This window comes from Molossus molossus, unplaced genomic scaffold (assembly GCF_014108415.1).
Source record: "Molossus molossus isolate mMolMol1 unplaced genomic scaffold, mMolMol1.p scaffold_m16_p_3, whole genome shotgun sequence".
Classification (NCBI taxonomy): domain Eukaryota; kingdom Metazoa; phylum Chordata; class Mammalia; order Chiroptera; family Molossidae; genus Molossus; species Molossus molossus.
Window position 1 is genome coordinate 62,576,901 of NW_023425366.1, and position 13,096 is coordinate 62,589,996.

The 13,096-nt window shown below is 35.9% G+C and overlaps 1 protein-coding gene across 3 annotated transcripts in view; it reads left to right on the plus strand.

The window, feature by feature from the left end:
* Positions 1–13,096, plus strand: part of POLR3G (RNA polymerase III subunit G) — a 45,347-nt gene that overhangs the window by 4,482 nt on the left and 27,769 nt on the right. For 2 of the 3 annotated variants that reach the window (XM_036280293.1, XM_036280295.1), the window contains exons 2-3: positions 1,022–1,143; positions 5,808–5,937. In XM_036280293.1, the coding sequence (XP_036136186.1) occupies positions 1,027–1,143; positions 5,808–5,937 (247 nt within the window). In that variant the 5' untranslated portion in view covers positions 1,022–1,026. Of the gene's footprint in view, positions 1–699; positions 785–1,021; positions 1,144–5,807; positions 5,938–13,096 lie in introns of those variants that run through there. The other variant, XM_036280294.1, reaches the window with a different exon arrangement.

A 13,096-nucleotide genomic window follows, 5' to 3' on the forward strand; every position in this document is an offset into this window, starting at 1 on the left:
GTTGGAGCATCATCTCTTACAGTATCATACCAAAAGGTGGTGGGTTCCATTTCTGGTAAGGGCACATACCCAGGTTGCAGGTTCAATCCCCACCCAGGAGGCAACCAATCGATGTTTTTCTCTCTCTCCCTCTCTCTGAAATCGATAAAAAAAAGCATATCCTCGGATGAGGATTAAAAAAATATTTAAAAGTGTGTATTATAATCTTCACTACAGTCAAATGCAGAGTTGTAGTGAAAGATCCTTAATGTAGGAATCCCTGTTAATCTGGCTCAGTCATCACACCGTAGTGTGATCATGTTTTAGACAATTCAGACATTTAGTACAGGACTTGAGTATGTGAACTGTACTGTCCCCAAAGTTGAAGAGAATACAGGTTTATCTTACCTTGAATAATTTCAACTTCAGGTTTTTTTCTCTGAACTTATTTATTTATGTTTTTGCTTGGACTGACCTCTTTAGAGTCTTACTGAGCCCATTCCCATTTCTAAAGTAAAGACACTGGACTTGATCTCAAGGATCTTTTCTAACATTCAAATTTTAGGATAAATAAATCATTTACAAATTTTAAGTGTGTATGACTGCTGATAGTCTTCAAGTTGAATGAAAAAGCAAAATGTCCTCTCTTCATCATCCTGACCTTTCCTTATCCATATTTTTATGTAAATCAGAGATCTTGTTGCCAAACCACAGAGGAGTAGAGAAAATTGCATCAGCTGGCTGTGCAGTGTGGTTGGAGCAGTGTCTTGAAGGAGACCCAAGGTCGGCCTCCACCCAGGACCTGGTGAGGTAGTTGAGGTCATTGTCAAGCATGATTAGATGTGAGGGGTTCAGGAATCAGTTTACCACATGCGTATTTCTTTACAAATTCTGCTTTCCAGAAGTGTTTAAATTGGCCATGCTACTTAAGGGGTGGAGTGTATATTGCTTTAAAATGTTGGTTTTATTTTTCATATGATCCATTAAATCTTAAGCACTCATGGTGTCTTCCAAAATTTGCTCACTTTTCTGTTATAACTAGTTCCAATGGCCGGGAATAAAGGAAGAGGACGCGCTGCCTATACTTTCAATATTGAGGCAGTTGGATTTAGCAGAGGTGAAAAGTTACCTGATGTAGCATTGAAACCACCCCCTCTATTTCCTGTAAGTTCATTAACAGCAAATTCTCAGTGTGTTTTTTCATGTTTCAGAGAAAATTAAAATTCTATATAAGAGTTGAATATCTGATATCATTATGATATCCTAAAGTGTAAGAAAATAGCAGCATGTTTCACTTACTTTTAATTTAAATATTTTCACTGTTCTTCCCTGAACCTTTTCTGATTTTCACTGTTTTTTTAAAACAGAAAACAAAACTGTATACATGCCTTTCCATGAGTATATTCAGTACTGCATGAACTAAGAAAGAATTATTTTAAATTCATGCATCTTACATTGCTGTTATTGATATATTACATTATTAAAATGATAATTTTTAAAGCAAAGGTCTTCTATTTTATTTAATTAATTAATTTATTTTTAACTTATCTTTGTTGTTGAATGTATTACAGATGTTCCTTCTTTATCCCCCATTGACCCCCTCCTCCCCGTCCCCCCCTCCCCCGCCTTTCCCCACATAGTTGTCTGTGTTCATTGGTTATGCATATATACATATAAGTTCTTTGGTTTATTTTCTTCCATCCCCCAACCCCCTTCCCTTTGAGGTTTGTAGGTCTAACAACCAATTTGTACTTCTTAATTCCTTCACCTTTTTCACCCATCCCCCCAACCCCCCTCCCATCTGGCAACCAACAAAATGTTCTCTGTATCTATGAGAATGTTTCTGTTCTGCTTGTTCATTTTGTTTGTAGATTCAATTGTCGATAGATATGTATTCATTGCCATTTTGTTTGTTCATATTTTTTATCTTTTTCTTCAAGAAGACCCTTCATCATTTCATATATTATTGGTTTGGTGGTGATGAACTCCTTTAGCTTTTTCTTGTCTGGGAAACTCTTTATATGTCCATCAATTCTAAATGAGATCTTTGCAGGATAAAGTAATCTTGGTTGTGGGTTCTTGCTTTTCATCACTGAATATTTCTTGCCACTCCCTTCTGGCCTGCAAAGTTTCTTTTGAGACATCAGCTGACAGTCTTATGGGAACTCCCTTGTAGGTAACTAACTGCTTTTCTCTTGCTGCTTTTAAGATTTTCTTTTTGTCTTGAACCTTTTGCATTTTGATGATGATGTGTCTTGGTGTGGGCCTCTTGGGGTTCATCTTGTGTGGGACTCTCTGTGCTTCCTAGACTTGTATGTTTGTTTCCTTCACCAAGTCAGGGAAGTTTTCTGCCATTATTGTTTCAAATAGGTTTTCGATTTCATGTTCTCTCTTTTCTTCTTCTGGCATCCCCAAGATGCAAATGTTGGTATACTTGAAGTTGTCCCAGAGGCTCCTTACACTATCCTCATTTTTTTGGATTCTTTTGTCTTTTTTGCTTTCTTATATTCCAAATCAATGGTTTGCTTCTTGGCTTTACCTACTCTACTATTGAATCTGTGTAAATTATTTTTTATTTCAGTTAGTACCTCCTTCATTTCTGACTGATCCTTTTTTATGCTCTTGAGGCCCTCACTATGTTCACTGAAGTTCTCACTGACTTCACTGAGCATCTTTATAAGCAGAGTTTTGAACTTTGCATCTGTTAGGTTACTTATCTCCATTTCGCTTAGTTCTTTTCCTGGAGTTTTGTTTTATTCTTTCATCTGGGACCTGTTTCTTTGTCTCCTCATTTTGGCTGTCTCCCTGTGTTTGTTTCTGTGTATTAGGTAGAGTTGCTATGTCTTCTGTGCTTCCTAGGATGGCCTGTTGTAGTAGATGTCCTGTAGGGTCCAGTGCACAGCCTCCTTGCTCTCCCAGCTGGGCTCTCAAGGTGTACCACTTGTGTGGACTTTACACCCAAAAGGCTCTGTGTGAGTCTTGATTGCAGTCTCTATGTGGCTTCTTTAATTTCGTAGTTATAGGACTTCCATTCAGCTTGATTTCAGGTGGCTTTGAATGATGGTTGTTCTGTAGGTTAGTTGTAACTTTGATGTGGTTGTGGGAGGACGTAATACTGCATTTACCTACGCCGCCATCTTGACCAGAAGTCCATAAAGCAAAGGTTTTATAGTAGTCTTCAGTTCCCACTTTACCAGACTTTCACTTAATGGTGTTTTTTTTTAATGTTGCATCTATTAAATTTAATTTTGCTCCCTACTCTACTATTTTGCCTTTTTTCCCGACTGAAATTTTTTTTTGCTTATTTCCATATTTTATTAAAATAATTTTAAATTTTATTACTGTTTTTCAAAATATAAGTGCTCTTACTACATGTAGTATGCTGCAAGCTTATTGGTATGATGTTTAATGCTTTCACTTTGTCTTTCAATTGAAGTGTAAGCTTACATTTCCAGGTGTGCATGTGCTGCAGTATAAAAAAATGAAAAAATTATAAATGACCAGTAGTCCCTCCAGGAATTTGTTTCCTATTGTAAAAGAAAAAGTTCTTTGTCGAAAGATTTATGTAAGTAGAGGACCTGGACATATATATCTGGGGGTCTAGATGTCTCAGATAGAGTGTCTCTACTTTTTGCTCTTGATGTTTTGACTTTCTGATATTTACTACAGCCAAGAAACAAAGATAACTATCTCAGAAATAGGCATAATGTTTTTTTAAAACAAGCTCTTGTCCATGTGTAAGATTACTTTAAACACAAGGACTATTAGTATACACTGTTGTGTTTTTTAAATCTTTACCTAAGGATACTTTTTTCCCCATTTTTATCTTCAGATAGAGTGAGAGAGAGAGAGAGAGAGAGAGAGAGAGAGAGAGAGCATGAAACATGGATGTGAGAGAGATCCATCGATTGGTTGCCTTCTGCATGACCCCGACCAGGGCCAGAGATGAACCACAGTTGAGGTATATGCCCTTGACCGGAATTGAACCTGTGACTCTTTGGTCTGTGGGCCAATGCTCTACTGCTGAGTCAAACTAGCCAGGGCTATCGTCTTGTTTTATACATGGAATCAAATTGAAATTCCTTACAACTGGCCAACCAACTCTTTGATTCTGTGTGATCTGGCCTTCCTGATGTCTCTCTGACCCTTTTCCTTCCACAATTTTCTTTCTTCCTAGCCATCCTGGTCTCCTTGTTCCCTCAGACATTTTCCTCTGCTGGTTTCCCTGGCTAGAGCCATCTGTTCCCCAAGTTTCTGCATGGATGGCTTCCTAAATTTATCAAGCTTTCTATTCAAACATGATTTTCTTGTGTAGTCATGAGAGGTCATACATGCTTGCCCTATGTAGACCAGCCACCTCCCACCTCCATGTACCCTGTCAGTCACCCCTTCTTCCACCCAGCTTCATTTTTTTCATAGCACTTATCACTACCCCAAATTATATGTTACCTCATTTGTTTACTTACTATGTTGTGTTTTTCTCTCCTAAAATGTAAGTTCCATGAGGGCACGAACTTTAATTAATTCATCATGGTTTCTCCTATTGTTTGACTATGTCTGGCTTATAGTAGGCACTCAATAAATAGTTGTGGAATTAATGAATAAATTTGGAGTGAAATTTTAAAAATGTATTCTATACTTAGCTTCTGAAACCAGAAATGTCTTTACTATATACCCTGAGGATCCACTTTGTTATGAACATATATATTATGAATATATATACCCACACATATATATATGTGTGTGTGTGTATATGTGTATGTAATTTTTAAAAATTGAAGATGTAGTTTCAGAACTCCTACTTTAAATGTTCTGTGGGCTTACAGATTTTTCATTTCTCAGTTTCTTAACTGTAAAAGAGGAAATATTGCCCTGGCCGGTTTGGCTCAGTGGTTAGAGCATCGGCCTGCAGTCCGGAGAGACCCGGGTTCGTTTCCCGCTAAGGGCATGTACCTCGGTTGCAGTTTGTCCCCAGCCCTGGTTGGTCATGCAGGTGGCAGCCACTCGATGTGCCTCTTTCACGTCGATGTTTCTCTCTTTCTCTCTCTCTTCCTCTCTCTCCCTCCCACTCTATCTGTGCAAAAAATGGAAAAATGTCCTCGGCTGAGGATAAAAAAAAAAAAGAGGAAATATTGATGATACTTTATTTTATTATTTTTCTTTATTGATATCAGAGAGAGAGAGAGAGAAAGGAAGAGGGAGAGAGAGAGAAACATCAATGAGAGAGAACATCGATTGGCCACCTCCTGCATGCCCCCCACAGGGGATCAGGCCCACAACCCTGGCATGTGCCCTTACCAGGAATCAAACCGGCAACCTCTTGGTACTTGGGTTGACACTCAGCCACTGAGCCACACTGACGGGGCTATTGATGATACTTTAAATGAGATAATGGATGTTGATACTGAGTACATCCTGGTCATAGTAACCACTTGCTAAACAATAGCTGCTACTATTACTTTTTTTTATGCTACTGCTCTAACCAATACCACCACTGATTGATATTAATAGGAAGTGAAAGCAGTTACTCTCATTTGGGTGCCTTGATTTTTAAAATATGGAATCACAGTAAACAAACTATATAGCAAAATGATTATTTTGTCATCAGGAAAATTAGGCCCAATAGGAAAATTAACTATCTATCTCTAAAATAAAAGCAAATGGGCTAAAAGGTTAAATAGATTACAAAAACCTAATGTCTTTTACGTTGATTGTAAAACTTAGTACCTAAAAAATGTAGTTTTTCAATAAAACTGACATTTCCAGAATATAGCCAAAAGGGATATTCAAATATTTAATTTAAAAAAATTGTTTTTTAATTTAAACAGGATACAGATTATAAACCAGTGCCACTGAAAACAGGAGAGGGTGAAGATTATATGCTGGCCTTGAAGCAGGAGTTGAGAGAAACTGTGAAAAGAATGCCTTATTTTATAGAACCACCTGAAGAAAAACAAGGTGCGTACTGGACTCTTTGATTTTGTGGTTCAGTATATACAGATGAAATGAGGCTTTGGCACGAGATACATGTCATTTAGTAGTGATTGATTCTATTTATCAACTACCTTGAAAAAGCATATTTATGTTGATTTAACAGAAAATATATATTGTTTTTTCATTTGTAAAATTACCTTTCACAATAGGTGTTTTATATGTTCAGTAAAAATTATGGAAAACCAAAAAAAATTAAAAAATGAAAATCATCTGTAATGTTTATGTCTAGAATAAAATATTGTATATTCCAGAATTTTTTCTTCTGTATGTGTGTTCTTTTTACAAAATCGGATTCATATTACTTTGTATCTTCCTTTTGTACTCAATAGCATATTAGCGTTTTTATGTATCCTTAGTATTCTTGGAAAATATGATTTTTGATGACTATGTGGTATTCTATTGTGGATATGACATTACTTGTAACTAATTCTTTGCTGTTAGATTTAAGGTTGTTTTTAAATTTTTTCTCATATATAATGCCATGATTATTATCCTTATACATAAATCTTCATGCAGGTATCTAATTACTTCATACTTTGGTTAAAAATTTTAAATGCCTTGACTATATTTTGGCTTACCATTTATATATCAGATATAATAGAATATAAAACACATATTCATTGGTTATGCTAAGGACAGAGAGAAGATTCAGTTGGAGAAGGCTTGACAATCTCAGACTGGAAGTGGGAAATGGTTTTAGAGGAAGGAAATCCATTCCTGGGTAGTTATTTAGCACAGTAGGACTATATTGATTTTCAGTTTCTGCCCTTGGATGTTGAAATTAGATCGATATCATTTTTGAGTTCTCAAAACAACATCATTAAAACATGAGAAATTCATGTAGGATCATCTCATTCCATTAGTGATAAAAATGCATTTCATATTCCTTCTGCAAGATAATTGGCTAAGAGCCAAAAAGGAAGTCTTATATGATAATAATACATGTGCTTGTAATTATAAGAAATTTTTTAGACAAGTTCATTAATTTTTCAAAACATAACTGCTTGAAGTTACATAATGGTTAAATACTGAAATTTTTATACCTCGAAAATACTGAATTTTTCAACTTTCATGATTATTTTGCATGCTTTTACTTCTTGGAGTTGAAACTGAAATTAAAGGTCTCATTTTAAAAAGTAAAACTAAATGAACTAATAAATATTCATTCTTACTAGAAAAATAATTGTGTAGGATATACTTTAGTCTTCTTAAGATTAGTCTTTCTTCTAGACTGCAGGACAGATTTATTTAACTAAATGTGCTTGTTATTAAAGCATATGTCTAATTCAAAAGTGTATCATATCATTAAAGTATGTGAGTCTTTTAGACAGGTACATTAAGAACATAATTTTGTTGCTGGTTTCTGGGAGTGGTTGGTTTGAACCTGGATCAAGAGGCTCTTTTTCTTTTATAACTGCAGAGTAAAATACTTAAACATATAAGGAATCTTTTGCTTTTGTTTTTTGTTCAGGAGAAAACTTATGTATAGAATTTTCTAAATTGATACAAGTACATTCTCTTTGAAATCTTCATATTTACCTCTTTTTCCTGATGTAATCTGTTCTTTAAAAACTAAGGTTGAGAATAAAGGGTTTTTAAATATAATATATTCATACATATGTATGTACATAGGTTAATATAATATATAGTATATATAGGGATATATACTATACACACCATGACTGAAAAAGAATTGGCCAGACTGAATGGAAGTAAGCAACTGTCAGAGGGAGGTATATTCTATATTAGTGTTACATCACTGCACCTTTGCCAGCCTTCTCCCATCACTTGCCACCTATGTGCTTTAGGAAAGAGAGACTTATGGACTAATGTAAAAAACTAAATTACTAGAGACTAGAACAAACAAATAGAGTAGGAGATCTCAAGAATTCCTGATAATCCAGTAGCTGGTGGCTCAGGGCATTGGATTTGTCACAAAGAACTGAGGGCACAGAATAAACATTTCATGTTGTGATGTCTTCGAGGTTTGTTTATAATGTTTTCAGGTAGAATTATAGAAGTGGTTGGTATTTTCTTTACAATGAAATTTATTATTTTTATAATAAGGGGAAAACACCAATGAATATTACTATTTTATTGAATTTTAGCTGCAATGGTATATAGAAATCATCTGGTCCAGTGGTTCACAGTTCAGGTTCCTGAATGACGGGTCCTCTGACGCAGAAACAGAAGTGACAGAGGTGATGGTTCTATAAGCCATTTCAGAACTTAAAACTCAATGTAAACTATACATTTACCTGCAATATGGCCACAAGGTTTTTTACTGAGTAAATGGAGTTTGTTTTATTAACTCTTTTTTTTTTATCCTCACCCGAGGATATTTTTCCATTTCCTGTACAGATAGAGTGGGAGGGAGAGAGGTAAGGGAGAGAGAGAGAGAAACATCGACGTGAAGGGACACATCGAGTGGCTGCCACCCACACGACCAACCAGGGCCGGGGACAAACTGCAACCGAAGTACGTGCCCTTAGCGGGAACCGAACCCGGGTCTCTCCGGACCGCAGGCCGACGCTCTAACCGCTGAGCCAAACCGGCCAGGGCTGTTTTATTAACTCTTGATATACCATGAGACTGTTTAATTTTTAGTTTCTTTTTTGCAGTTCTTACTATATGTAATGATTGATATTCATAACTTTTATTTTTTTTGTAGAGATCTTCCAAAGAACAAAGAAAATTTACTTTAAAAAAGTAAAAATCAAAACAAAAATACCTCATTTTTTCTTGGCATTACCATATCAGCTCATTTGACCCTTTTATTAATCTAAAATATATTTGGGAATCTTAGTGATCTATTTTTCCTGCCTTGAAACATTTGGGTGTTTCATCATCATAGATATTATTTCATCATTCATCCATTACTCCTCACTATGTTGAAAAAGAGACTAAAATATAAAAAAAAAATAGAAAAATGATAAAATTGCATAGGATTATTCAGTATTGAAATAAGTAATCAGTCACTATTTCATCATCTTTTAGTTTTCCTATTGTGTTGCCCAAAGTATTTTATTAATTTTGAAGAAGATATAAAAGAAGTCTGAAGAGACTCTTGTCTTTGTAATTGTTTTGTTTTTGTTTTAGCTTTAATAGAATGTAATTGAGAATTCAAATTTTTTAAAATTTCTGCTCAAAATGGCAAAGAGAAGAACATTGAAAGGAAGATGTTTCACAGTTACTAGACAAATCAGGAGAGGAATGCAAAGAGACAAATAGCAGCTCTCTGGTTGCTAATGATGGTGGTGAAATTGACTGTATAAGCAAAATCTCAGACCGAATCTTCAGTTGACAATATCCTAGATGAATTTTCTCAAATTCAAGAATCCATGAGTAAACAATATATTTCTAGGGATAAAAAGAAAAGAATGGTGTTCTCATGTAGTTAATCTTTGAAAAGCATGTCATCATATAATTTGTGTAAACATCCTATTTGCCAAAATGACATGTGACCATATTTTTTTTCTTTTTTATGATATTAATGTACCAAAATTTATTTGATGTAATTTGTAACTGGACGAATGCTAAAAGCAACAACAAAGATGATTGAAAGAAGTAGATTATGTAGCCCTGGCCGGTTTGGCTCAGCGGTTGGAGCGTCGGCCTGCGGTACAGAGAGACCCGGGTTTGGTTCCCGCTAAGGGCACGTACCTTGGTTGCAGTTTGTCCCCGGCCCTGGTTGGTCGTGCGGGTGGCACTCGATGTTTCCCTTCACATCGATGTTTCTCTCTCTCTCTCTTCCTCTCTCTTCCTCCCACTCTATCTGAACAAAAAATGGAAAAATGTCCTCGGGTGAGGATTAAAAAAAAAAAAAAACAAAGAAAAGAAAGAAGTAGATTATGTAGAAATAAAACAAATTAGTGGATTGATCATGTTAATTGGTAATTATAAACTGAATAATGAAAATGTTTTGTAATTATAGACCAAAGAAGATAGCTGGCCCATCCTGTCTTCAACAAAAATGTGAGCCATCAAAGTTTTTAAAGTATTACATTTTGATGGTGCAAGTACAAGAAGAATAGGAAGTAATGATAAGGTTGAACCTATTAGAAATTAATTTGTAATTAGAATAATTTAAATTGTGCAAGTATAAGAAGAACCAGAAGTGATAAGTTAGTACATTAACGATGTATTTGAAATCTGGAATCGGGATATATGAAATGCATGTATTCAAGGTTTGTGGTGACATGCCCAGAACGCACAGCTGATACACAGCTACACTCAAAGGACATTGCCCATTTTGGGTAAATATACCTTCAAAACCAAGAAAATAATGGAATATAAATTTGAGTTTACTATACTTAATTTCTTATTAAAACTTTGAATACTTTATATTTTTTTAAATAACAGCTTTAATGACATTATTTACAATAGCTAAGATCTGGAAACAGCCCAAGTGTACAACAGTAGACGAATGGATAAAAAAGCTGTGGTACATATACACAATGGAGTACTATGCAGCGGTAAGAAAGAAAGATCTCTTATCCTTTGAGACGACATGGAGGGGCCTGAAAAGTATTATCCTAAGTGAAAGAAGCCAAGCAGAAAAAGACAAATACCACATGATCTCACTTATTGGTAGAATATAATGAACATAACAGTCTGAGGAATACAGTAGACCCAGAAACATGGAAGTAGGGCACAGACTGACATCCCTCAGAAGAGGGGATGGGGGGTGGGGGGGTGGGAAGAGATAAACCACAGAACTTATAGGCATGTATGCATGACCAATGGACATGGACAACTAAGCCGGGGACGGGGCGGAGGTGGGGTGGGGTGGGAGGTGCCAATGGGGTAAAAAGGTAAAATATCTGTAACAAAAAATAAATAAAAATTCATAAATAACAGCTTTAATGAGATAAAATTTACTTTTTATTTATATATTTTAATCCTCACCCAAGGACATTTGGACATTTTTCCCTTTTGTGTGTGTGTGTGTGTGTGTTCAGATAGAGTGGGAGGGAAAGAGAGGAAGAGAGAGAGGAGAGAGAGAGAGAAAGAGAGAGAGAGACATTGAGGTGAAAGGGACACATCGAGTGGCTGCCAACCGCATGACCCAACCAGGGGGCCGGGGACAAACTACAACCGAGGTACATGCCCTTAGTGGAACTGAACCTGGGTCTCTCGGGACCACAGGCCGACGCTCTAACTGCTGAGCCAAACTGACCAGGGCTAAAATTTACTTTTTAAAGAATACAATTCAGTGGCTTTTATTGTAGTCACAGAATTGTGCAACTATGCTATCTAATTTTTAGAACCTTTTTATCATCCTGAAAAGAAACCCATACCCAATAGTATCACACCTCTCTTCTCTCTAGCCCATAGCATCTACTAATCTGCTTTGTCTCTAGTGATTTGTCCTGGATATTTCATATAAATTGAATCATATGTGTCCTTTTGTGACTAGCATCTTTCACTTACTATGTTTTCAGGGTTTGTCGATGGTGCAGAATGTATCAGTGCTTCATTTTTTTTTTTTTATGGCTGAATAATATCCCATTTTATGTATATACCACATTTTATCTATCTATTAATTACTTGGTGGACACTGAGGTCATTTCTACTTAGGGACTATTATGAGTAATGCCGCTATGAACATTCATGTATACGTTCTTATGTGGAATAAGTCACTTCTATTGGGTATATATCTAGGGTCTCATGATAATTCTATATTTAACACTTTGAGGAAGTTCCAAACTGTTTTGCACTTTTTTTTACATTACCAGCAATGTATGAGAGTTTCAGTTTCTCTACATTTGTTATTGTCTTTTTGGTTGTAGACATACTACTAGGTATAAAATGGTATCTCATTGTGGTATTGATTTGAATTTCCCTAATAACTAGTGATGTTTAGTATCTTATCATGTGTTTTTTGTCCATGTATTTTTTGTGAAAATGTCTATTCAAATTATTTGCCTCTTTTTAATTGAGTCCAAGTAGTTGATTTTCAGTATCTCTTATTCTTCTGTAAATTATTTGAAAGTAACTTAAATTTTTAAATGGTTCATTGAACACAGATAATAAATGGTAACAACTACTTTTCTTAGTATACTTTGGGTTAAATATTTTTCTTTTTTTCTTTTTAATTTTATTTTTGTTACAGATGTTTCTCCTTTTTTACCCCATTGACACCCACCTCCCCATCCCCCCCCCCGCCCCATCCCCAGCTTTGTTGTCCATGTCCATTGGTTATGCATACATGCATTTAAGTTCTGTGGTGTATCTCTTCCCTCCCCCCACCACCCCCTCTTCTGGGGATTGTCAGCCTGTACCCTACTTCCATGTTTCTGGGTCTACCCTATTCCTCAGACTGTTATGTTCATTATATTCCATAAATAAGTGAGATAATCTGGTATTGGTTTTTTTCTGCTTGGTTTGTTTCACTTAGGATAATACTTTCTAGGTCCCTCCATGTTGTCTCAAAGGATAAGAGATCTTTCTTACAGCTGCATAGTCCTCCATTGTGTATATGTACCAGAGCTTTTTTATCCATTCGTCTACTGTTGTACACTTGGGCTGTTTCCAGAACTTAGCTATTGTAAATTGTGCTGCTATGAACATGGGGGTAACATATATTCTTTCTGATTGGTGTCTCAGGCTTCTTAGGGTATATTCCTAGAAGTGGGATCACTGGGTCAAATGGAAGTTCAATTTTTAATTTTTTGAGGTAACACTATATTGTTTTCCATAGTGGCTGCACCAGTCTGCATTCCCATCAGCAGTGTACTAGAGTCCCCTTTTCTCCACACCCTCACCATGTTGTTTGATGATTTGTTGATGGCGGCCATTCTGACAGGTGTGAGTTGATACCTCATTGTTGTTTTAATTTGCATCTCTCTGATGATTAGTGATGTTGAGCATTTCTTCATATTTCTCTTGGCCATTTTTGTGTCCTGTTTGGAGAGGTGTCTATTCAGCTCCTCTGTCCATTTTTTACTTGGGGTCTTTGTCTTCATTCTGTTGAATTGTATGAGTACTCTATATATTTTGGAAATTAACCCCTTATCTGATGTATCATTGGCAATGATGTTCTCCCATACAGTGTGTTGCCTTTCCATTTTGATGGTTGTTTCTTTTGATGTGCAGAACCTTTTGAGTTTGATGTAGTCCC